Here is a 27,135-nt window from a genome sequence, read left to right as displayed (position 1 = left end):
GAAGTCATGTGATATGCAAGTTTGGGGACTGAAGCTAGTCACTGAGTCACTAGTACAACTTAAGTCGTGTCCCCTAATTTCAATTGTACGTTTCAGCTAATGACTTATTTATTGTGTATCTTAGGACAACTCCAGTAGTTATTTCTATCTTCTGCAATGCTACATTTTTCTCTTACTCTGAACATTCTCTCCTTGTTCAGGAAGCAAAACTTTCCACCTCAGTAATATGTTGCTAACATCCTCAGTGAAATTATACATCACAACGTTAATAACTACAAGCACCGAAACGTTTTAAATGCAACACTTAGTACTGTTCTGTAAATCCCACTAATCTTATTAAGAAACTAGCAGGACAAATGGTTTTCTGGAGTTTTTTGTAAGCAATCCATTTTCGTCCTGTTTGATTTAATTTATTTAGCATTATAAATACTAATACCAGAGTCACGGAGATTAGATTTCTTGTTCCCTTTCTCACATTGCTGCTCTAAGTGATTTATGTTAAGTCGTGAGAAACATTTTTTGAAAATGCCAACCTTATCTGCTTAGTAGTTAACTGATTCCACAACCTATAGACTCACTTTCAAGGACTCCTCAACTCTGTTCTCGGTATTATTTATTATTCTTACTATTTGCTTTTCTTTTTGTATTTGTACAGTTTGTTATCTTTAGCACATTGGTTGTTTGTGTGTAGTTTTTCATTGACTCTATTGTACTTCCTTGTTCTACCATGAATGCCTGCAAGAAAATGAATCTCAGGATAGTATATGCTGATATATATACTTTAATAATAAATTTACTTTCATCTTGGATCTTATTTAGTTTCTGCAACTGAATGGTCAAATCTTTGCTAAATACCTGACTCTTTGACTCCTTTTTTACCAAATAAATTGATACCTTGTTCATGTTTTGAGTAGCTGGATGACATGGGGGAGATAAGTCTGTACCAATGGAGGTATAAGGCTAGCCTGCAGGTCACCATTGGGTCACGTGAAGCCATGAGGGCATGCGGCGGATGGTTGTATGAGGTGCTGGTGCATATCACAAGTACTGGTTATGCAACCACTGACACCAGGCAGACGATCTCTGAAGAGTATTGATAATGGCTTGGGTCACCCGTCTTGTAAAGGCACTGCCCGGAAGAAGGCAATGGCAAACCACTTTCTGTTGAAAAATTTGCCACAAATAATCATGGTCACAGAAAGACCATGATCACCCACATCATACAACACGGCACATACGAACATAGCAAACGAAGTTATTCATTTATCCTGCTTTCCTTTGCCACTCTGTCGCCATTGCAGCAAAAGTTTTCTTCCTCCTTCTCCCTATCTAGCCAACTTTGGCTGAGGTATGGTTTCACAAGCATTCATCATTGTCTGTGTTAATTTAGCTTGATCGCATTAGCTTTACTTGTCACATGCATTGAAACATGCAATGAAATGTATCGTTTTGCTTCAACAACCAACACAGACCAAGGATTGTGCCAGGGCTGCCCACAACTCACTAACCCTAACCATGTGTCTTTGGAATGGGGGAGGAAACTGAAGCTCTAGGAGGAAAGCCACGTGGTCATGGGGAAAACTTACAAACTCCTTGAAGACAGCAGCAGGAAACGAACCTTGAGCAGTGATCACTGGTACTGTAAATCGATTGCACTAACCGCTCTGCTACCATACACGGAGAGACGAGAATAAAAGTCTCAAGTCTCAGGATAATTGGAGGCAGTTTAGGTCTGAGTTGAAGAAAACCTTGGAATCTTCTGTTCCAACATAACTCCCATTGTTCAGTCAATAAAAAGATTCAGGCTTGAAATTGATCTTTTGGGCAATGGAAAACTCAGCGACGTAAGGATAATCTGGCAAAATACAGTTGATGTCAAAGTTCACATTTGGAATGGAAGATCATGTTCTCTTGTGAATTTGATCCCAGACGTAAAAAGCCAAACAGATGGTGTTTTGTGACAATCCAATTGTTTTCTGGTCATCATGATTGAGACTGATGTTTATTCTATTTTAATTTAATTTAAATTCCCCAGCTGCCATAATGGGATTCAGATTCTGGGTACTAGTTGGCTTCCTCACTCTGCTGCCATACCCCATTGATCCATGTCAGTGTTTACAGCTCAAACAAGCCTCCTCTTGCACTGCTTTGTCTAACCCCATTGACATATTCTTCTGTTAAGGTAATGTTATTTTTACTTAGAGACACAGAGCAGAACAGGCCCTTCCAGCTCAACGAGCTGCACTGCCAAGCAATACAACTATTTAACTCCAGGCTATCCACAGGGCAATTTTCTTTCTTTTCAAATCTTTTTATTGTTATATTATACAAAAGAAATAACATGAGTACATTGAAGTAACAACACTTACAATGTCTCAAAAAAGACATTATCTTAAAGATTGAAAAAAAATTTGTGATAACAAAAAAAACTTACTAAGCAGAAGAAGTGAGAAAAAAACCCCATTAGGTGGCCATGCGCCATACAAAAAGCTTCTAAAATAATTTTCGATCACCAATTAACCTATTAACTGGACTGTGCAAATGGGAAGAATGTTCTAACAAAGGATGCTGGACTTGAACTCCCTACTCTGAACCCCGCCCGCCCCCCGCAGCTGTAATAACATCACACTAACCGCTACTCTTCCAGCTTTATAAAACCCTGGTTAGATCCACACTTGGAATTTTCTGTTCAGGTCTGTTCGGTTCATTATAAGGAGGATGTAGAGCTTTAGAGAGGATGCTGAGGAGATTTAGCAGGGTGCAGCTGGATTAGAGGGCATGTCTTATGAAGATAGGTTGAGCGAGCTAGGACTTTTCTGTTTCACATGAAGGAGAATGAGAGGTGACTTGATAGACACCCACCCTCCATCCCCATATGTTCCCCCAGTCACCTTAAAACTATGGCCCCTTGTAGATCGCCATTTCCTTCTCAGGAAAAAGTCTCTGGCTATCCGCTCTGTCTATGCCTCTTTCATCTTGTACACCTTTATCAGGTCATTTCTCATCCTCCTTCATTCCAGAGAGAAAATCAACCTATCCTCAAAAGACATGGAGTGGGATGATCTTCATGACTGAAGTTGCGGTGATCTTGGTTCTGGAGAGGAGGAAACACAAATTAATAGCTTCATGTTTGTCGTGTAAATGAGCAGCGTTCCAGCAGAACACCGTCAATTTTGCCACAAACGAGAGAAAATCTGCAGATGCTGGAAATTCAAGCAACACACACAAAATGCTGGTGGAACGCAGCAGGCCAGGCAGCATCTATAGGAAGGAGCATAGTCGATGTTTCAGGACTAACTGAAAGAAGAGATAGTAAGAGATTTGAAAGTAGGAGGGAGAGGGGGAGATCCGAAATGATAGGAGAAGACAGGAGGGGGAGGGATAGAGCTAGGAGCTGGAAAATTGATAGGCAAAAGGGATACAGAGCTGGAGAAAGGAGAGGATCATGGGATGGGAGGCCTAGGGAGAAAGAAAGGGGGAGGAGAGCGCCAGAGGAAGATGGAGAGCAGGCAGAGTAATTGTGAGAGAGACAGACAGAGAAAAAAAGGATAGATAGATAGAAAAATAAACAACTAAGGGATGGGGTGAAAATGGGAGGAAGGGCATTAACAGAAGTTAGAGAAGCCAATGGTCATGTCATCAGGTTGGAGGCTATGCAGACGGAATATAAGGTGTTGTTCCTCCAAGCGTGGCTTCATCTGCAGATGCTGAGAATCCGAGCAAGACACTCAAAATGCTGGAGGAACTCAGCAGGCCAGGCAGCATCTATGGAAAAAAGTACAGTCAACGTTTCAGGCCAAAGCCATTCAGGGTTTCAACCTGAAACGTTGACTCTGCTTTTTTTCATAGGTGCTGCCTGGTCTGCTGAGTTCCTCCATCAATCTTGTGCCTCCTTTCAGTATCTCCTCCAAGTTACTGCCGTCATGTCTGAGATTAGGTAAGAATGGCTATCCAAACTCTCTAAACAGCAAGACAGTAACCTCCTAGCAAACATTACAGGACAAATGTTCAGCAGCAGCTGATTTTGTTGTTTTATTACAGATGCTCTAAGAAAGAAATCAGGTTTTTTAATAACATCACAAATAGACTTTGTTTAACATGAGAGGTGCAATTCAATCTCTGGATTCAGATGATGGTGTAATCGACTATTGCCATTTTTGACATCATGTGTATCTCCCAATTAAATTACAACCTTGTTACATTCTCCTAATACATCAATTATACTCTTCCATAACCACGCAACATTTGAAGATTTATTTAATTTGTTTGAAATGAAAGAATTAATCTCAGTGATTGACAGTTTGATCCAGGCTACCCCATACACATTCTTATTACTTTTTGTTAAAATTTAATTTGTTATGAAATTTATCTGCATCTCATATGAATAATAGTAACTTAACCCTGTGTCCCAGGCTGCTTGTCAGTATGTGCTACACAGCTGAAGTAATCCAGTCCTCCTGTTTTTTTGGTATTCTACTTCTTTCCTCTGTGACTTGGTGCCGAAGTAAAGATGGTATCTTTCCAATCATATATAGTTTTGCCGTGTATACAATCCTGTTTGATCCCACATCTGTCATCTCATAAATTATACAAACAAAATATTTGTATTGCAAAATGGAACATAACCAGTGCGATTGCAAATCTACCAGAAAAAAACACACAAAACATACTGGAGAAACTCAGCAGGTCAGGCAGCATCTATGGAACTGAATAAACAGTCGACATTTTGGGCTAAGATCCTTCTTCGGGACTGGAAAGGTTGGAGGAGGGGAGGGAGAACTAGTTTGAAAGTGATAGGTGAAGCCAGGTGGGTGTGAAAGGTGAAGGGGAGGAGAGGAAAGTATCTGAAAGGAGAGGCGAGTGGACCATGGGTGAAAGAGAAGAGGGAGTTGCTGATAGGCAGGTGAGGAGAAGAGCTGAGGCCAGAGTGGAGAAAAGAAGAGTGAAGGGGAGGGGAGAAAAGGAAGAATAAATAAATAGTTAAACAGAAGGGGGAAACATAGAAGAAATGCATTATTTAGTTTCCCTCCAGGTAAACCTGGGAATTACAGCTTGTTTGATAAGTAGACGGGGTCAATGCCTCCTAGCAGTCCTAGTGGAGCTATTCTAAATAATGAAAGAATTTTGCTGAGAGGATGTGTGGAATGAGTACTTTGTTGAGCTGCACACCAATGATTGGTTTGGGCTTGAAGGTGAAACATGGTTATGGACTCAGAGTAAAAGTGGTTAAATTATACCCAAAGGGACCTTGTGACTCATTAGCCAACTCCTGCTTTCTGGAAGCCTCTTCACAGGACTAAATTCTGGTTAATGTCCAGTAACAATAAGCTTTTAATTTGGTAGGAATATTTAATCAGTCCGTAAAGATTCAGTGAACACAAGCTGATGGTGTACTCTCTGTTCAGGGAGTGCAGCTGGTGAACGTTGTTGGATGTGATTGGGAGAGAAATAGAGAAAATGCCATCCTGAGTCATTTATTTAAACCTCTTGTATGGTATTTGTTTGTAAGGAATGAATTGGCATTGGCAATTAGTAATTAACAGCTGCCGCTGCTTGTGCCTGCTGACAGAGTAAAAGACAGACCTTCATAAAGAGTACAGTAACTATCAAAGGAGCTGAACAGTGCAAAATACCTTAAAACATTACAGAAGTTCAACTTCACCACGGACTCTTAACTGAAGTTTCATTTATTGCATTTATATCGCTGTGATGCAGCAGATCAGAGGGTACTCAGAGAAATACAAGATCGTGGTGTAGGGGACAGCATTGGTCTGGACAGAAGGCTGGCTGGCTAACAGGGAGCAGTTGGCATAAGTGAATCTTTTCTTACTTGGTAAGATGTAGCAATGTAAGTGCGGGAGGAAATTAAAGTTGAAGTCTCAGCATTTAAGTTCAAGTGACCTGGATGAAGGCACCAAAGAGACGGTAGTTGCTAAATTTACTTACGAGGCAAAGGGAGGAAGATGAGGAGGGTGTGAAGAGAGCAAAAGGAGGCTTAAAAAAAGGAATGTGTCGGCAAACATCTGGCCAATTGCTGGGGGTTTGAGTGGAAAGAGAACAGTTATGCTTCATTGTTATCTAAAACATTGATGAGATCACATCTGGCAAATTGAGCATTATGCAGGAAAATGTGAACTGATGATTTTGGCAAGGAAGATATAAAAGTGTATTATCTAAATGGTGACAGACTGCAGAGATCTGAGGCACAAAGGGATCTGGGCATCTTACAACACACATCAAAGTTGCTGGTGAACGCAGCAGGCCAGGCAGCATCTCTAAGAAGAGGTGCAGTCAACGTTTCAGGCCGAGACCCTTCGTCAGGACTAACTGAAGGAAGAGTGAGTAAGGGATTTGAAAGTTGGAGGGGGAGGGGGAGATCCAAAATGATAGGAGAAGACAGGAGGGGGAGGGATGGAGCCAAGAGCTGGACTGGTGATAGGCAAAGGGGGATACGAGAGGATCATGGGACAGGAGGTCCGGGAAGAAAGACAAGGGGGGGTGGGGGACCCAGAGGATGGGCAAGAGGTATATTCAGAGGGACAGAAGGAGAAAAAGGAGAGTGAGAGAAAGAATGTGTGCATAAAAATAAGTAACAGATGGGGTACGAGGGGGAGGTGGGGCCTTAGCAGAAGTTAGAGAAGTCGATGTTCATGCCATCAGGTTGGAGGCTACCCAGACGGAATATATCAGGTTGGAGGCTACCCAGACGGAATATAAGGTGTTGTTCCTCCAACCTGAGTGTGGCTTCATCTTTACAGTATAGGAGGCCGTGGATAGACATGTCAGAATGGGAATGGGATGTGGAATTAAAATGTGTGGCCACTGGGAGATCCTGCTTTCTCTGGCGGACAGAGCGTAGATGTTCAGCAAAGCAGTCTCCCAGTCTGCGTCGGGTCTCGCCAATATATAAAAGGCCACATCGGGAGCTTGAATTTCCAGCATCTGCAGAATACCTGTTGTTGTGGGCATCTTACAGCATAGTTCTCAAAAGGCTGGTATGCAGTTACAGCAGGTAATTAGGAGAGCTAACAGACGTTATTGTTTATTGCAAGGAGAATTGAATACAAAAGGAGGGAGTTTATGATTAATTTATATCATACCACATCTGGAGTACTGTGTTTAGTATTGACCCTTAATCTAAAGATGAATGTAAGTGTAAAGCAAGCGGTTCACAGCAGGTTTTACAAGACTAATACTGTATCTGTAATGTCCCAATTTCACTTATGAGGAAAGGTTGGACAAGCTATGCCTAGATGAGCTGGAGTTCAGAAGAAAGAGGGTCACTGTGATTGAAACTTTCAAGGTTTTGAGGGATTTTGACAGGATGGGTGCAAGAATTACTGTGGAGGCATTATTTGAAAATAAGGAGTCACCCATTTCAGAGACAGCTTAGGTGGATTTTTTTTCTGAGTACTCTTGCTCTGATGCTTCAGAATTCTCGTCCTCCATGTGAGGTAGACGCAGCATCTCTGAATATTTTTAAAAGAGAGATTTTCAGATCCTTAAATGAAAACAGAAATGACCAGAAACACACAGGTCAGGCAGCATGTGAAAAAATTGAAATGGTTGTCATTTCTTGTTCGGGACCCTTCATCAGAAGTGGGGAAGAGATATCAAGAGAAAAGAAGGGGAAATTTCTTTTTCTCAGAATCAGGTTTAATATCACTGGCATATGTCATGAAATCTGTTAACTTAGCAGCAGCGGTACAATGTAATTTGTGATAAATAGACAAGAAAAATAAATAAGTTAATCAATTACAGTAAGTATATATGTATAGTAACTAGTTAAAATAGTGCAAAAAAAATAAAAATTGAGGTAGTATTCATGGGTTCAATGTCCATTTAGAAATTGGTTGACAGAGGGGAAGAAGCTGTTCCTGAATCACTGACTGTGTGTCTTCAGGCTTCTGTACCTCCTTCCTGATGGTAACAATGAGAAGAGGGCATGTTCTGGGTGATGGGGGTCCTTAATAATGGATGCCGCGTTTCTGAGGCACCGCTCCGTGAAGGTGTCTTGGATCAATGGAGGCTAGTACCTATGATGGAGCTGTCTAATTTTACAATTTACTGTAGCTTCTTTCGATCCTGTGCAGTAGCACCCGCGCCCCCCCCACTAGATGATGATGCAGCCAATCAGAATGCTCTCCACGGTATATCTGCAGAAGTAATATCAAAACAGGAAATGCAGCTCAGACCACATGTGTGAGAAGAAAAGCAAACTTAATGTTTCAGGTGTCATAGTCATACTTTATTGATCCCGGGGGAAATTGGTGAAAGTCCCTTCGTCAAAAATGGGACAGAGATTAAAGCAGTGAGCTAGGCTGCTGGGAGCGTGAAGGTGGGATTTGTCTCTGACAAGGTAAAACTGAAGTGTCGATTGGGTTAAGTTGCAGATGAGGTCATCCCACTGTGTGAGTGGAAGCAGTGAGAGAGTGAGTGAGTACATATAAAAAAGAATCTTGACAGAAGACTGGAGGAATGATGAAATGCAGAACAGGAAGATATCCTTGGCAGATTGGGCTAACTTGTCCTCCACTCCCAGAGGGTGAAATCAACAAACAAGCTGGGCCAATATTAGACCCCACTTGGAATATTGTCCTCAGTTCTGGTTGCCTCATTATAGGAAAGATGTAGAAGCTTTAGAGAGGATGGAGAGGAGATTTACCAGGGCGCTGCCTGTATTAGAGAGCATGCCTTATGAGGAAAGGTTAAGTGAGCTTGGCCTTTTCCCTTTGGTTGGAGCAAAGGAGGGTGAGAGATTTCTTGATAGAGGTGTACAAGATGATAAGAGGCGTAGATTGAATGGATAGCCAGAGACCTTTTCCCAGGGCGGAAATAGCAAATACCAGGGGGCATAATTTTAACGTGATTCGAGGAAAGTTGAGGGAGATGTCAGTTGTAAATGCTTAGACAGAGAGTGGTAAATGCATGAAACTCACTGCCAGGGGTGGTGGTAGAGGCAGATACATTAGGGACATTTCAGAAACTCTTAGATAGGCATGTGGATGATAGAAAAATGAGAGCTGTGTCAGTGTGAAGTGTTAGACTGAGCCTAGAATAGGTTGAAAGGTCGTGGGCCAAAGGGCCTGTGCTGTGCTGTACTGGTCTATGTTCTATGCTACTATCACTAAAGGACGACAGGCTCAGATGGAAGATGAGGAGCTGTTCCTCAAGCTTGCATAAGTCTCACTGTTACAGTACAGGAGATAGGTCAGAGTGAGACGGGATGGAGAACTTTAGCAACGAACAAGAGGCTGCAGGTTCCCTTTGCATATTGAATGTGGGTGCTTTGCAATATACTCACCCAATATGCATTTGCTCTGTCCATTGTGGAGGAGACCACGTAGTGAACATCTTCAAGTCTAGTTGACTACGTTTGAAGCACGGGTGATTTGCTGCTTCATCTAGAAAGTATATGCGTCCCTGATTGCTGGGAGGGAGGGAGGAGCTGGAAGAATAGGTGCTGCACCTGTGGCAAGTGTCTATTTTGTAGTTAAAAAGGGATCTGAAGACTCAGTGGAACTTAAGTACTGTTGTCATTAATATTTTCATTATAACAGAAGTAGCTCCACTATTACTGTATTCATTTTGGTATTTTCTGCAAGGCAGCTAAATAATTTCGAGCAGTGTTACAGCATCTGTACTATTTTCTAATGACATTAGTTCCTGTAGCTTGCTCATCTCCTGGGGCAGAATTTATCCTGGCATTCTTTTTCGCAATTTCTTTCCAAAGGGATTTTCTTTTTTGGGGATCTGGAAGCCCTGGAAAGACCAGATTATTTTGCACATCTTTAGTAACCATTTGGAAAGATGGTGGTTAGCCAACTGAGTGCCACACTTTGCCTTTTCAGCGAGCATTTAAAAGTCAGCCGCACTCCTCTGGATTAGGAGTCACGCATTGACCAGAGTCGGTACTGAGAGCAGATTTCCTTCCCAAATGAACAATTGCCATCTGCAATTCTGATAGTTCTGTGATCCTTAGTTATTGTTATTATTGTTGTTCCTGATGGCATATGATTATTCGAACTTAAATTTTTTAGGTACTCTGGCAGGATTTGAACTCACATCTCTGGCTTTTTTTGCCTGGAAATCTTGATACAATTCGACTGTTTTAACCAATGTGCTATCACTGTAAGATGAACAATGATTAAATTGCCAGATGGGTAATCCAGAAACCGTGGGATCTGTGGAATTTAAATTTAGTTACTAATCTGGATTTTTTAAAAATGCTTACTTATAAAGTCCACTAAAATGCTTGTTATATATGCTTCTGGGCCAGAGGTCAGCCATCACAGGGACACAGGAGACTGCAGATGTTGGAATCTGTTGCAATACACACAATACTGGAGGAGCTTCGCAGGTCGGGCAGCATTTATGGAGGGAAGTTGAGCTGACAATTTAGGTTGGGATATCCCTACCTTTGTGACCTGGCACATGGCTGGATCGACAAATTGTGCTGCACATTTTAAGAGAACGTCCATTGATTGGCAACAATTAATAAAAATAATTACAGCTTTTGTTTTTGAAAAATATCAATGGAATGGAAATGAATTGAATCATTTATAGATTCTGATTTTTTTTTTGGAGGAGGAGGTCACTGAAATATGAATTTTCAGGATACCATTCCAGAGCAGTTTATTAACATGAGTAAGGGTTGTTGGGGTCTCTTTATTTATTGTCTTGTTATTTTTCAGTATTGAAAACCAGCAGATACCTATAAATGACTCGTGCATACATGTAGCTCACATCAAACAGAGCATATTCCATTTCTGGCCTTTCTGCACAATCATTCTAATTGCTGGATTGAATTGGTTTGTACATGTGGACAAACAGATGGAACTATTTATCATTAGGAGTCACTCTGGGAATTTGGATGTCTTGTGCCAAATACCCCATTCATATTAGGGCTCTAAATACATATTTGTGTTGAAATTACAGCTTAATAACAATAGATGGTGAATTATGAAAAATGAGAGGGCTGTTGTCTCTTTGTGGGTTAACATTTCCAGATACCTTGTTTTTTCCCCTAGAGCTACACAGCAGGTGATTGGCTTTGCACTGATATAATTAGCCTTGCTTGGTCTAACACCCATTTCTGACCTGCAGCCAACACTAACTGTAAATGAAAATTAGCTCTTTGTTAGTTGTTTATGCAGAAAGTAGAGCATATCTGACATTGAATACAAAATGGTCGTTTGCTCTGTACATTCTGATTGTATTCACAGGTTAATTGATTACAAAGGAAGTGGGTGCCACTGAAATCTGAACCTAGTGAGGGAAGCTTCAACCATGCATCATGGACCTCTGAATTTCATAGTCATGTTTTTCCTAAATTTATTTTGGGGATCTGTGTGTCATTGGCAAGGCCAACAATTGTTGTCCATGCCTAATTGCTCTCGAGAAGCTGGTAGCGAGCCACCTTTCCATGGACATTACAGGCTGATTTGCTACCGGAGACCAGATTTATATTCATGTGTACAGTACGTGTGTTATCAAAATAAACACAAACCGTAAGTGGCATCTCTTCTTTACCACAGAGCTGCATTAATTATGCTGTAATCTTACTATCAGCATCACCTTAACCTAATGTTGTCATCCCTGCTTCACCACAGAATCTCAAGCAGATCACTGATCAGATATGGTGCTTTATGTGTAAATGTTATAGAACATAGAATATTACAGCCGAGTTCAAAGTAAATTTATTATCCAAGTACATATCTGTCGCCATATACTTCCCTGAGATTCATTTTCTTGCAGGCATTCACAGTAGAACAAATTTTAAAAATAGAATAAATGAAAAACTACAACAAAGACACAAGCAACGTGCGAAAGATGACAAAACTGTGCAAATACAATCAATCAGTAACATTGAGAACATGGGTTGTGGAGACCTTGACAATGAGTCCCGAGTTGTGGAATCATGCAGGCCTTTTGGTCCATGTTACTATGCTGACATTTTAACCTGCTCCAAGATCAACCTAACCCTTCTCTCCCACATAGCTCTCCATTTTTCTGTCGTCCATGTACCTAAGATTCTCAAAAAGGCAGTAAAGATGTAATGATAGTGAGATCTGGACAGCAGCCAAATCAGTGAGCACTGGCTTGTTTCAGAACTGTGCCCTTGTGATCTGCCTCTATGTAACATTGCAATGGACATGAGCTCAGGGGACACTGTATGTAAATGGTTCCAGTTCTACCAAAATATTATCCAGAGATATAAGCTCTCCCATCGGGCAGAAGGTACAAAAGCCTGAAAACACATACCACCAGTCTCAAGGACAGTTTCTACTCTGCTGTTGTTGGTCTCTTCAATGGTTCTCTTGTATGATAAGGTGGACTCTTGGTCTCGTAATCTACCTCATTATGATTTTATCATTGTAACTGCACTCCGCTCCTATGGTACATTTTACGTTTTATTCTGCATTTTTATTGTTTTATCTTATCTAGCCTAGTCTGTACAAAAAGTACGCAAGACAAGGTTTTCACTGATCTTGGTAAATGTGACAATAATAAACCAATTTCAGATGCAGTCATAAGTGTGTTCATCCTACTCTGGTACCAGGTTCCATTATGGAAATGTCACATCTCCTTGTACAAAGTGCTAGCTGCTGTGAAGCCTCAGTACAATCTAATATCACATCACTCCCTTTAATCCTTTTGTTCACTGTAATCCAATTTTTCTTGATCTCGTTTCTCTCCCCCAGGAGGTACGAGTCTCGACCCATCTGTGCTGAGCTCCAGGAGGATGTACTCCGCTGCTATCAACAGAACCCAGAGCAGACTCTCAGCTGCTCGGCACTGGCCAAGCAGTATGTTCACTGCATCAACTACGCCAGACAGGTGAGCATAGCCACCAGAAACGGGACAGGGTTTGGTTGGCCACTGGATATATGGTGTGATGTATTTATTGAATTCTGCTTAAGTTGCCAATTCTACATTGTGTAATCATTTTAACATTTGGATCCTTTGAATTCCTTGACAATTTTGTTTATTCAAGCTGCGCCCAATAGTATATCATTTTGTTACAGCGGACTTTTCTTGTTGGTTCTGTGGCCTGATTCATGGCACAGGATCTGATATGACTGACCTTGCTTACTCCACTTATTTTAAATATTGGCCACTCAGAGGAGTAGCAATCAGCATCTTGTGTAGCAAAAGGTGAGGTGAGGGGCGTGCTTCCACTCAGAATTTTCAGCACAGATAGACAGTTCAATCCAGCAGGTCCATGCCAACAGTTATCTTCCACTGGAGCTTCCTTCCATCCCAAATCTAAATCTGACAGTGGCTTATGGTGACTAAATGATTAAGTTGCTGGTTTAGTCTTTTGATCCAGATAAGTCACAGGAGCTGGGAATTAAAAATACTTGGAGTAAAAATACAGAATTTGTAATGGTAAATGTGAAGCTGTTGGATTTTCGTAACCCTTCCTGTTATTTGCTATCATTAGCCAGTCTGATAAGTATTCTTGACATGTAACTGCCCATTGAAATGGTCCAGCAGCTAGTGCATAGGCAATTGGTGACGGGCGATAAATGTTGGCTCTGCAAGTGGCAATTACAATCTTCAAATGAATAAATAATGCTTCTTTTCCTTTTCCTGGTTGCCACTCTCAGTTCTGGTGCCAGTATGTTTTATAAATACCTAAATGAAATGCAAGGCAGCAACTCAATCAAGTAATTACAGAGCAACACTGCCGATGAATGCTCACAGAACAAATATATTCAATTACTGCATTAAACTAATTTTCATCTGTTATATTGAAACGATTGAAAGTCTTGTGATGGTACTAAGCAGCTGCACTAAATATCTTGGAGATGTAGTGATGCAGGTGAAAAGGCTCACAGTGGAGTGACCCAAGTAGCTGAATGGGTTGTGGTTTAATTAGTACAGAGAGACAGAACTAGTTCACCGGGAAAGAAATTTAAACAGAACAGAATGCTCAGAAAACATGGAAAATCGATCTACATCAGTAAAGGATTTGTATTCTTTATTATTCAATGATATATTTATCTTTGTATCTGTATTCCCAGATCCCTGTGTTCCACTGCACTCCTCAGTGCCTTACCATTAACCCTGTATGTTCTACGTTGGTTTGTCCTTCCAACGTGCAATACCTCACACTTGTCAGTATTAAACTCCATCTGCCATTTTTCAGCCCATTTTTCCAGCTGGTCCAAGTCCCTCTGCAGGCTCTGAAAACCTTCCTCACTGTCTACTACACCTCCAATCTTTGTATCATCAGCAAACTTGCTGATCCAATTTACCACATTATCATCCAGATCATTGATATAGATGACAAATAACAATGGACCCAGCACTGATCCCTGTGGCACACCACTAGTCACAGGCCTCCACTCAGAGAAGCAATTTTCTACCACCACTCTCTGGCTTCTTCCATCACGCCAATGTCCAATCCAATTTACCACCTCTCCATGTATACCTAGCGACTGAATTTTCGTAACTAACCTCCCATGCGGGACCTTGTCAAAGGCCTTACTGAAGTCCATGTAGACAATATCCACTGCCTTCCCTTCATCCACTTTCCTGGTAACCTCCTCGAAAAACTCCAACAGATTGGTCAAACATGACCTACCATGCACAAAGCCATGTTGACTCTCCCTAATAAGCCCCTGTCTATGCAAATGCTTGTAGATTCTGTCTCTTAGTACTCCTTCCAATAACTTACCTACTACTGACATTAAACTCACCAGCCTATAATTTCCCGGATTACTTTTCGATCCTTTTTTAAACAACGGAACAACATGAGCCACTCTCCAATCCGCCGGCACTTCACCCGTAGACAGCGATATTTTAAATATTTCTGCCAGGGCCCCCGCAATTTCAACACTAGTCTCCTTCAAGGTCCGAGGGAACACCCTGTCAGGTCCCGGGGATTTATCCACTTTAATTTTCCTCAAGACAGCAAGCACCTCTTCCTTTTCAATCTGTACAGTTGCCATGGTCTCACTACTTGATTCCCTCAATTCCATAGATTTCATGCCAGCTTCCTTAGTAAATACAGACGCAAAAAACCTATTTAAGATCTCCCCCATTTCCTTTGGTTCCGCACAAAGCCGACCACTCTGATCTTCAAGAGGACCAATTTTATCCCTTACAATCCTTTTGCTCTTAATATACTTGTAAAAGCTCTTTGGATTATCCTTCTCTTTGACTGCCAAGGCAACCTCATGTCTTCTTTTTGCCCTCCTGATTTCTTTCTTAAGTATTTTCTTGCACTTCTTATACTCCTCAAGCTCCTGATTTACCCCTTGATTCCTATACATTTCATACAACTCCCTCTTCTTCTTTATCAGAGTTGCAATATCCCTTGAGAACCAAGGTTCCTTATTCCTATTCAATTTGCCTTTAATCCTGACAGGAACATACAAACTCTGCACTCTCAAAATTTCCCCTTTGAAGGCTTCCCACCTACCAATCACACCTTTGCCAGAGAACAACCTGTCCCAATCCACGCTTTTTAGATCCTTTCTCATTTCTTCAAATTTGGCCTTCTTCCAGTTCCCCCCTGGTTGTTCTCTGGCAAAGGTGTGATTGGTAGGTGGGAAGCCTTCAAAGGGGAAATTTTGACTATTGGGTGGTCTGTAATACAATCCCACTAATGTGGCCATACCTTTCCTGTTTCTCACTGCTTACACAGGCCTCTGAGGGACCTTGATGCAATCCCTTCAGGTTCTCAGCACCATTCCAAATGTTTCTTTTCCACTTTGAGCCATCATGGGATGGAGGTTCTCGGGAGTCAGTGGCAATTCTTTCAATGGAGCAAGCACATTGTTAGATCTGTTTCCCTATCTGCCCAGTTATCTCTTTCCAGAACAGAATTCAGAATACATTGTCTGTTTCAGGAGCATGTCAACCATGCAAAATAAAATGGCCTGGCCTGTATGGCTGACTGAGTGAAACTTGGAGCCTCAGTAATGGGAATGTGGGTCCAGAAGAGGACAATAATATGTTTGCTTATTCTCCAAGGAATTTAGAGGATTTTACAGAGATGATATTGGTGGTGTCTTTCCAGTGCCTTGAGATGCTTGCAAAAGATAATCATATAGATCATATCAGATTCATACGGTAGATCTGGGACCTCTGTTGTTCCAGAGACTGAACTTTATGCACTAAGCACACCACTAAAAGGTTTGTACTTGTCCATTCAAATACAAAATACCACCAATGTTGTCTCAGCAAAATCGTCAATGTTAACTGGAAGGACAAGCAAACCATCATTTTTGTGATCCCCCAGGCCAGCATTCCTTACGTTGCTTGGTCATTCTCGGACAGTTTTGCTGGGCTGGCCAAATCATTTGCATGATGGATGCCAGAAATAGACACTTCGTTCCTAGCTCTGGCATGGAAGTAGATATCAGTCAGAGAGAGAAAAAAATTTAAGTGCATCATCCACACTGGGAACCTCTGGTCCATGACGGCTCATAGAGAAGAAAGAGCATTCAAGATGGTATTGAGAACTTCAAGGTGCCCAGAAGCTCTGCCTGAGCAGCAGAACGGGGTGTCACCTCCCAGGCTTACCCGTCTGTCTGCCCCATCTGTGGAAGACTGCAGTTTCCACGTGGGCCTCATTGGCCTCAGAAACCACAGAGTGTGAACAAGTCATCCTCGTCGTCAGGGGAGTAGATAAGAAGATGAATAGATTGCATTGGTAATTGGTGCTGACATCAAAATCTGTGCCATCGCAGTATTATAGAAGCGTGCCAGTTTGTATTTCAGTCCTAGCAGTTAACTTAAAAGTTATTCAGAATAAGATGCATGTGAAATGTACGACTGAACGTCGTGTTCTTTGGAGCAAATGTTTTTTATGAAGCAGGTAAAGTTAAACTGTAACTTAAAGACAGATTAAGCTATTTGCAGTGTCAAGCCTTCCTTTCACTTATTCCATAGGGTGGAACCCTCATCTCATTTCCAGTTTTTTTTACCCCCTCTGTATCTTGTAATGCCTTTATTTTAGGTAAAATGTTAGGCCAAGATCTCTTCTGGCTGATCAGCTGTATGTCAATTTCCCGTGACAATACTCAAGATGGAAAAGGAAATTCTGCAGGTGCCCTGTTCAACACCGCGCTTTCAAAGCAACACTACTAAAATCGAAATAACACATCATTCAGTCTTTCATTTCCTGCTTTGGGACCCTTACTGACTGTGCCAATAGCCTGCATTGTAGCAGTGACTGCATCAAGAAGAATTCATTGCCTTGAAGCACTTTAGAATCGTGGGCGGGGGGGGGGGTGGAAATGGCATTGCATATGTGAAAGTTCTTTTGCTTCGTAATTACTTGCCTATCTCTTAAACATCTTGTGACATATGTGCTGGTCTGAGATTTAGACACTCTTTTCTTCATTTACAATTATCCATTTGTTCACAATTCCTGAAACGGAGAGCCTGCTTTGTATCCACTCAACGCTGTTATTTAAATATCTTGGTCAGATAATCTTTTAACCTCTTCATCTCCATGGACTATTATATAACATCACTTTCAATTTGCAATTTTTAATGCATTCATTTTTTATGATCTTTGTACCCCTGACGAAGCCAGTAATTATTGCCTCTCTCTAGATATCTATGGACGGAGTCACATCTAGACTAGAGCAGGTGAGGAAGGGCGTGTCCTTCTCTGAAGTGCTTTAGTAAACCAGAGTGGCTTTCAAAGCAATTCATGTTATTGTTCATTATTATTAGTTACTAGGTTTTTTTAGTTGAAGTTATTAACAGGGATTTGGTCTCAGTCAAAGCCTCTGCATTACTGGTACACTAATATGGTTCAGCAGCATGGTAGCATAGCATAGCAGTTAGTGCAACGCTTTTGCTGTGCCAGCGACCTAGGTTTAATTCCGACAATGTCTGTAAGGAATTTGTATGTTCTCCCCATGGTCGTGTGAGTTTCCTCTGAGCGTCAAGGTCAAAGTAAATTTATTACCGAGGTACGTATAAGTCATCAATGAGCAGCTCTTGGTTTTGCTGACGTTGAGTGAGAGGTTGTTTCTGTGACTCCATTCAGCCAGATTTTCAATCCTCCAGCTATATGCTGACTCGTCACCACCTTTGATTTGGCCAACGACAGTGGTGTCATCAGCAAGCTTAAATATGGCGTTGGAGTTGTACTTATCCACACAATCGTAAGTGTAGAGTGAGTAGAGCAGGGGGCTAAGCACACAGCCTTGCTGATGGGGATTGTGGAGGAGAAGTTGTTAATCCATATGGACTGGGATCTGCAAGGGAGGACATTGAAGAACCAGTTACATAGGGAAGTATCGAGACCTAAGTCTTGGAGCTTAGTGATTATTTTTAAGGGGATGATAATGTTGAAAGCTGAACTGCAGTCAATGGAGGTGCTTTGGTTTCCTCCCCACATTCAAAAAATCTGCAGGTTAGTAGGTTAATTTGGTCACATGGGTGTAATATAAAGCTATAGGGTATTTTGTGGAAGATACCAGGCAAGTTGGCATTTGACAAGATCCTGAATGGGAGAGTGGCATTCAAGATAAAGTTGTAAAATTGAAGAAGCCAGAGTGTAGTAGATGTTTGCCTCTTTGAATGGAGGACTGTGACGAGTGGTTTGCTGCAGGGATTGGTGTATCAGTGTTGGGTCCATGTTTTTTATATCTAAAGCAAAGGATGTTGAGAATGGTGAGGGTGGAGTGCCGCAGGAGGGGTGTAGGGTGTAGGGTATGTGGTGGAGAAAGATTGCTAGGGGCAAGGGTTGGCACAGGTACAAACACACCCAGCCCTGAGGCAACAGGAAAAGCCATATAATTCCAAACAATTGGTTTATTGGTTATTACAGAATGTCTCTGGTGCTTCCTGCTCCCTCCCCTCTCTCTTCCCCTTTTCCCAGCCATGATTCCCCTCTCCTTGCCCCCTTCCCAGTCTCACTCTTCAATAGAGGCCATACTGTAATGAGATTTATCATCCCTCACAGACAGTCATAGAAAACTACAGCACAGAAACAGGTCCTTCAGCCCATCTAGACAATGTCGAGCCACTTAATCTAACTAGTCCCTTCGACCTGCACCTGGACCATAGCCTTCCATACCCCTCCCATTTATGTACCTCTCTTAAATGTTAAAATCAAAAATTGCATCCACCACTTGTGCTAACAGATCATTCCACACTCTCACCACCCTCTGAGTGAAGAAATTTCCCACATGTTCCCCTTAAGCATTTCACCTTTCAGCTTAACCCATGACTTCTAATTGTAGCTTCACCCAACCTGCTTCCATTTACCCTATTTCTACCCTTCATAATTTTGTATTCCTCTGTCAATTCTCCCCTCAATCTACAAACCCCTTTTCCAGAAAAGTTGGGATATTTTCCAAAATGCAATAAAAACAATAATCTGTGATATGTTAATTCACGTGAACCTTTATTTAACTGACAAAAGTACAAAGAAAAGATTTTCAATAGTTTTACTGACCAACTTAATTGTATTTTTTAAATATACACAAATTTAAAAATTGATGGCTGCAACACACTCAACAAAAGTTGGGACAGAGTTAAAATAAGATTGAAAACTGCACAGAATATTCAAGTAACACTGGTTTGGAAGACTCCACATTAAGCAGGCTAATTGGTAGCAGGTGAGGTATCATGACTGGGTATAAAAGTAGCGTCCATCAAAGGCTCAGTCTTTGCAAGCAAGGATGGGTCATGGCTCACCCCTTTGTGCCAAAATTCGTGAGAGAATTGTTAGTCAGTTCAAAAGGAACATTTCTCAACGCAAGATTTCAGAGAATTTAAGTCTTTCAACATCTACAGTACATAATATTGTGAAAAGATTCAGAGAATTCAGAGACTTAGTGCATAAAGCGCAAGGTCGGAAACCACTGTTGACTGCGCATGATCTTCGAGCCCTCAGGTGGCACTGCCTAAGAAACCATCATGCTACTGTAACAATTATAGCCACCTGGGCTCGGGAGTACTTCAGAGAACCATTGTCACTCAACACAGTCCGTCGCTGCATCCAGAAATGCAACTTGAAACTGTATTACTCAAGGAGGAAGCCATACATCAACTCTATGCAGAAACGCCAGCAAGTTCTCTGGGCCCGAGCTCATCTCAGATGGACCGAAAGACTGTGGAACCGTGTGCTGTGGTCAGATGAGTCCACATTTCATCTAGTTTTCGGAAGAAACGGGTGTTGAGTGCCAAAGATGAAAACGAGCATCCAGATTGTTATCAGCGAAAGGTGCAAAAGCCAGCATCTGTGATGGTATGGGGGTGCATCAGTGCCCACGGCATGGGTGAGTTGCATGTATGTGAAGGTACCATTGACTCTAAGGTGTATATTAGGATTTTAGAGAGACGTATGTTGCCATCAAGGCGACGTCTCTTCCCGGGACATCCATGCTTATTTCAGCAGGACAATGCCAGACCACATTCTGCACGGGCTACAACAGCGTGGCTTTGTAGACACAGAGTGTGTGTGCTTGGCTGGCCTGCTGCCAGTCCAGATCTATCTCCTATTGAAAATGTATGGCGCATCATGAAGAGGAGAATCAGACAATGGAGACCACGGACTGTTGAGCAGCTGAAGTCTTATGTATCAAGCACGAATGGACAAAATTTCCAATTGCAAATCTAGTACAGTTAGTATCCTCAGTTCCAAAATGATTGAAAAGTGTTATTAAAAGGGAAGGTGATGTAACACAATGGTAAACATGCCTCTGTCCCAACTTTTGTTGAGTGTGTTGCAGCCATCAAATTCTAAATTTGTGTATGTTTACAAAATACAATTAAGTTGGTCAGTAAAACTATTGAAAATCTTTTCTTTGTACTTTTGTCAGTTAAATGAAGGCTCATGTGAATTAACATATCACAGATTTTTGTTTTTATTGCATTTTGGAAAATATCCCAACTTTTCTGGAAATGGGGTTTATACTACACCCCAGGAATGAAGTTCTAACCTATTCAATCTTTCCATATAACATGGGCCCTCCAGTCTCAGCAACATTCTTGTGAATTTTCTCTGGACTCTTTCAACCTTATTTACATCTTTCCTGTAAGTAGGTGACCAAAACTGCACACAGTACTCCAGATTAGACCTCACAACTGCAATATAACATCCCATTTCCTGTACTCAATACTTTGATCTACAAAGACCAATGTGCCAAAAGCTTTCTTTGTGACCCTATTTACCTATGATGCCACCTTCAATGAATTATGGACCTGTATTCCCAGATGCCTGTGTTCTACTACACTCCTCAGTATCTTAACATGCACTGTGTAAGACCTACCCTGGTTGGCCACCCCAGAGTGCAACACCTCACACGTGTCTGCATTAAATTCCATCTGCCATTTTTCAGTCCATTTTTTTCAGCTCGTCCAGATCCCACTGCAAACTTTGATATCTTCTTTGCTGTCCACTGCACTCCCAATCTTGGTGTCTGTAAATTTGTTAATCCATTTAACCACATTATCATCCAGATCGTTGATATAGGTGACAAACAACAATGGACCCAACAGTAATACCTGCAGCACTCCACTAGTCACTGGCCTCCAGTCAGCGAAGGAACCATCTACTACTACCACTCCCTGGCTTCTCCCACAAAGCCAGTGTCCAATCCAATTTACTACCTCGTCTTGAATGCCAAGCAAATGAACCTTCTTGACCAACTTCCCATGCGGAACCTTGTCAGATGCTTTGCTGGAGTACATGTAGACAACATCCACTGCCTTGCCTTCATCAACTTTCCTGATAACTTCCTTGAAAAATTATAAGATTGTTTAGACATGACCTGCTATGCACAAAGCTACGCTGACTATCCCTAATATGTCTTGAAATTAGTTTTTTTTGTGGCAGCAGTGCAGTGTAATACATAAAATTACAACAGCGGTGCACAAAAGTCTTAGGCACCTTAGCTACATGTATATATATGTGCCTAAGGCTTTAGTATGGTACTATGTATTAATCATCTGGATAATAAGCTGGATCTGCAAATTTGTGGATGACATCAAGATTGAGGGTGTAGTGGATAGCGAGGAAGATTATTAAAGCTTGCTGTGGGATCTGGACCAGCTGGAAGAAGTCAGATGGAAGTTAACGCAGACAAGTGTGTGGAGTTGCACTTTGGGAGGACCAACCAGGGTAGGTCTTACACAGTGAACAGTAGGGCACTGAGGACTGTGGTAGAACAGAGAGATCTGGGAATACAGATTCATAATTCCATAGTCATATAAGTCACTGGTAAATGGATTCTAAAGAAAGCTTTTGGCACATTGGCCTTCGATAATCATTATATTGAGTACAGGAGTTGGGATATTATGTTGAAATTGTATAAGGTGTTGGTGAGGCCCAGTTTGGAGTATTGTGTGCAGTATTGGTCATGTACCTGCAGGAAAAATGTAAATCAGATTGAAAGTGTGCAGAGAAAATTTACAAGGATGTTGCTGGGACTTGAAGACCTAAGCTCAAGGGAAGGGTTAAACAGATTAGGACTTTATTTCCTAGAACGTAGAAGATTGAAAGGAGATTTGATAGAGGTATACAGAATTATGAGGGATTTAGACAGGGTAAATGTAAGTAGGTTTTTTCACTGAGGTTGAGTGAGACTAGAACTGGAGGTCATGGGTTAAGGGTGATAGGTGAAATGTTTAAGAGGATCTTCTTTACTCGGAAGGTAGTGAGAGTGTGAAATGAACTGGCAGCACAAGTGGTGGATGTGGGTTGGATTTCAGGATTTAAGAGACATTTGGATAGGTGCATAGAGGGGAGGGTTTCTGGTTATGGTCCAGGTGCAAGTTGATGGGACGGGGCGACTAATGGTTTAGCATGAACTAGGTGGGCCAAAAGGCCTTTTTCTCTGCTGTAGTGTTCTATAGTTCTATTTTAATTGGGTGGCCTGGGCTTTTTGGGCCAAAAGAGCCTGTTACTGTTCTGTATTTCTAAATGAGATAAAAAAATTTAATTTACCCACTATACCACCCCTGTACCCCTGAATCATATTCTTGAAGTTCAGTTACCAAAACCAAACGCAATGTTACACAATATTTTGTTTAATCTCCTTGTTATTTTTAGAGTGAATGATGAGGCACATTTTGACACCTACATAATTCCATTAACTTTCTGTTCCTGATGTGTGAAGTGCAATTCTTTTTACTGTCTATGTACCATTATAAAGTTTCAGAAGTGCGGTGTAAATTGGTTTCTGGATGATATGAGGCTTTTTCCCGAGTTTTCTTTTTCTTCCCACACAAATTTTGTTTTACAGTTCTTTGCAAAATGCTCCAATCATAACATGAAGTTCAAGAGCAGAGGAGAACAGGAAATGAGGGGTGGCTGTTTGGCCCGTCGAAACTGCAGATATTGTAGATCTGTTCGGATTAAAGCATGCATCCAGAATCAACAGACATATGAGATGTCAAAACACAGTCAAACAATAGCTGATAATCCATTACTAACAGTAGAGCCATAGGACAGAAAACAAGCTCTACAGCCCATCTAGTCTGAATTATGCTGTTATTCTGCCCAATCCCATCGATCTGGGCCATTGCCCTCCGTACCCCTCCATCCATAATTCCCTTAAATGCTGAAATTGAACTCCCTATCCACCACTTGCACTGGCAGCTCATTGTGTCCTTCTGCGTCTGTCTATTTCTTTGCTTCTAGTCACTATTTCTGCTGAAATTAATCAAATTGGGAGTGTGTTTAAGCCCCATCAGCCAAACATTGGTGACTGCTCTGTAACACCATCTTACTGTTGGACCAAATAAAGTTAACTTGAATTTATTTTATGGCGTAAACACAGGAGATTCTGAAGATGCTGGAAATCCAGGGTAACAAACAGCAGGTCAGGCAGCATCTATGGAGAGGAATAAACAGTCAAAGTTTCAGGCTGAGACCCTTCACCAGGACTGGCCATATTTCATTTATACACTGAAGGTGTGTTGTGAATATAATGAAGAGAAGGAAACATAGAAACATAGAAAACCTACAGCACAATACAGGCCCTTCAGCCCACAAAGTTGTACTGAACATATCCCTACCTTCGAAATTACTAGACTTCCCCATTGCCCTCTGTTTTTCTAAGCTCCATGTACCTATCCAAAAGCCTCTTAAAAGACCCTATCGTATCCGCCTCCACCACCGTTGCCGGCAGCTCATTCCACACACTCACCACTCTCCGAGTAAAAAACTTACCTCTGACATCACCTCTGTACCTACTCCCCAGCACCTTAAACCTGTATTCTCTTGTGGCAACCATTTCAGCCCTGGAAAAAAGCCTCTGACTATCCACATGATCAATGCCTCTCATCATCTTATACACCTCTATCAGGTCACCTCTCATCCTCCGTCGATCCAAGGAAAAAAGGCCGAGTTCACTCAACCTGTTTTCATAAGGCATACTCTCCAATCCAGGCAACATCCTTGTAAATCTCTTCTGCACCCTTTCTATGGCTTCCACATCCTTCCTGTAGTGAGGCGACCGGAACTAAGCACAGTACTCCAAGTGGGGTCTGACCAGGATCCTATATAGCTGCAACTTTACCCCTCAGTTCCTAAATTCAATTCCACGATTAATGAAGGCCAATACACTGTATGCCTTCTTAATCAGAGCGTCAACTTGCACAGCTGCTTTGAGCGTCCTATGGATTTGGACCCAAAGATCCCTCTGATCTTCCAAACTGCCAAGAGTCTTACCATTAATACTATATTCTGCCATCATATTTGACCTTCCAAAATTTAACCAATTTCCCCCGGGATTAATAAAGTATTACTATGACTATGACTAAAATGAACCACTTCACACTTATCTGGGTTGAACTCCATCTGCCACTTCTCAGCCCAGTTTCCTCTCCAAATGTTCATAAATCCTGCCTCTCAGGATCTTCTCCATCAACTTACCAATTACTGAAGTCAGACTCACTGGTCTATAATTTCCTGGGCTATCTCTATTCCCTTTCTTGAATAAAGGAACGACATTCACAACCCTCCAATCCTCCGGAACCTCTCCCGTCCCCATTGATGATTCAAAGATCATCGCCAGAGGCTCATCAATCTCCTCCCTCACCTCCCACAGTAGCCTGGGGTACATCTCATCCGGTCCTGGCGATTTATCCAACTTGATGCTTTCCAAAAGCTCCAGTACATCCCCTTTCTTAATGTCTACATGCTCAAGCTTTTCAGTCTGCAATGCAGTCACCAAGGTTCTTTTCCATAGTGAATACTAAAGTAAAGTATTCACTAAGTACCCCTGCTATTTCCTGTTTTATCCTGTGAGAGAAGATGATGCACATTAGCAATGTGGCTGTGACTGACCTGTAAATAAACTTTTATAGTTTTGTTTAAAAAAAAAGAGCAGGTTTTAGAGAAATGGATATTGACCAACCCAGAGACACTAATTTGAATTTGTTGGAATAATTAAATAAAAAGCTAGTATCAGTTATGGTTACCATGAAAATAGATTCTTGTAAAAAAAAATCAATCATATTCACAAATAGCCTTCATGGAAGGAAATCTGCCGTCCTTACCTGCCCTGTCCTGCTGCAGATGATTCAGAAGTGGCCTTGCAATTAAGGTTGGACAATGAATACTGATCTTGAACAGTGCACATTGCTAATCAGCCAAATTAGAACAAGAGAAGGTTCATTAGGTGGATATGTTGTGTTTATTGGAATGTATTATCTTAATGAGAATATAGAAACTTAGGTAGATGTACTGCAAGAGCACATTTTTAGTAAATCACTTAATTGACCTTGGTACCCTTCTCATTTGTTTTCTCATAAATGTATGTGTCTTGTTTCCTTTCTTACTTTAGAGCCTTCTGGGGAAAGGAGGTTAAAACAGTCTCCAGTCTCATCAAAAAGCCCTCATCATCTATTTCACCAACGGATCACCTTTCAGAAATAATCAAAGTAACTCGACAAAGGCACCAGGACATTATGGGAAAGAGGAAACAAAGGGCCATTATCACCACAGTAACAGCAGCAGCAAGCACCCTCATTTTAATTGGTGGGGATGTGTTTGGCACAGTTGTGAACGACTTAACAACCTACCAAGCTTCTCGTCCTACCAAGAATGCATTCAGCTTTTCTGTAATTGTTCTGTCCTATGACATTATATGGAATATTTTGTTTTGTTTAATATGAGGCCTTTGAAACATTCTAACAATAATGTGATTAAATCTGTCTTTCAAAGATCAAAATACAGCTGACTTGTCTGAAGCTACTGGATTCTGTCTGAGCACAAAATATCTTGTTATTTTGAGTGTACACATTGCAGAATGCAGTAGATTTTTTTATTTCTGAGTCCCCTTACTGAACAACATTCCAGACGTTGTTCACACATTATGATCTTTGAGCTGTATTAGGATGAGGTAGTTCATTATAATCTGAGCCAGAAATGAGCTCTTTAAAATTACTCGTCTCATCAGGAATGCACTTCACTGAAGCTTAGTGTCTGGACTTGTGTCATATTAAAAGAGGGAGCCAACTGGCCCCGGTTCAGGTTGTCCCCAACAATCTGTTGAGTATTATTCCTCATGATTTCACACAGGTTTAGCATCTAGTTGCTTTAATATTGAGAACTGTACTCAGTGGCCACTTTATTAGGTAAGTATGTATGCCTGATCGAGGATGCAACTCAAAGCATAAAAGCATGCAGACATAGTCAAGAGGTTCAGTTGTTCAGACCAAACATCTGAATGGGGAAGGAATGTGATCTAAGTAAATGTGACCGTGGAATGATTGTTGGTGCCAGATGAGGTGAGTATTTCACAAACTGCTGATCTCCTGGCATTTTCACACGCAACATTTTCCAGAGCAGGGGTTTCCAGCCTGGGGTCACGGAGTGGTCCATGGCATTAAAAAATATTGGGAACCCCTGCTCTAAAGTTTACAGAGAATGATGCGGAAGAAACAAATGACATCCAGTTCTGTGGGTAAAAACGCCTTATAAATGAACAAGGTCAGAGGAGAATAGCCAGTCTGATTCAAACTGACAGGAAGGTAACTGTAACTCAAATAGCCATACTTACAACCGTGATGTATAATACATTGATCCTTGTGGTTTTCCTTTCCACAAGTTACCTCCTCCTTCAAAGGATGGGGACTCCCTTCCTGCACCATTGATGGTGTTTTCAACTGCATCTCCTCCACGCTCACCCTATCTTCCTTAAC

The 27,135-nt window shown here is 41.5% G+C and overlaps 1 protein-coding gene across 1 annotated transcript in view; it reads left to right on the top strand.

Annotated features, from left to right (window-relative positions):
* The window catches only part of chchd3a (coiled-coil-helix-coiled-coil-helix domain containing 3a), a 326,490-nt gene extending 300,324 nt beyond the window's left edge, over window positions 1–26,166 (top strand). The window contains exons 7-8 of the mRNA XM_072241199.1: window positions 12,705–12,840; window positions 25,776–26,166. Of these exons, the coding sequence (XP_072097300.1) occupies window positions 12,705–12,840; window positions 25,776–25,799 (160 nt within the window). The 3' untranslated portion in view covers window positions 25,800–26,166. The remainder of the gene's footprint in view (window positions 1–12,704; window positions 12,841–25,775) is intronic.
* Window positions 26,167–27,135: the final 969 nt, after the last annotated feature.

This window comes from Mobula birostris, chromosome 23, assembly GCF_030028105.1.
Source record: "Mobula birostris isolate sMobBir1 chromosome 23, sMobBir1.hap1, whole genome shotgun sequence".
Taxonomy (NCBI): domain Eukaryota; kingdom Metazoa; phylum Chordata; class Chondrichthyes; order Myliobatiformes; family Myliobatidae; genus Mobula; species Mobula birostris.
The sequence above is the reverse complement of the archived record's forward strand: the minus strand, read 5'-3'. Positions and strand labels throughout refer to the sequence as shown.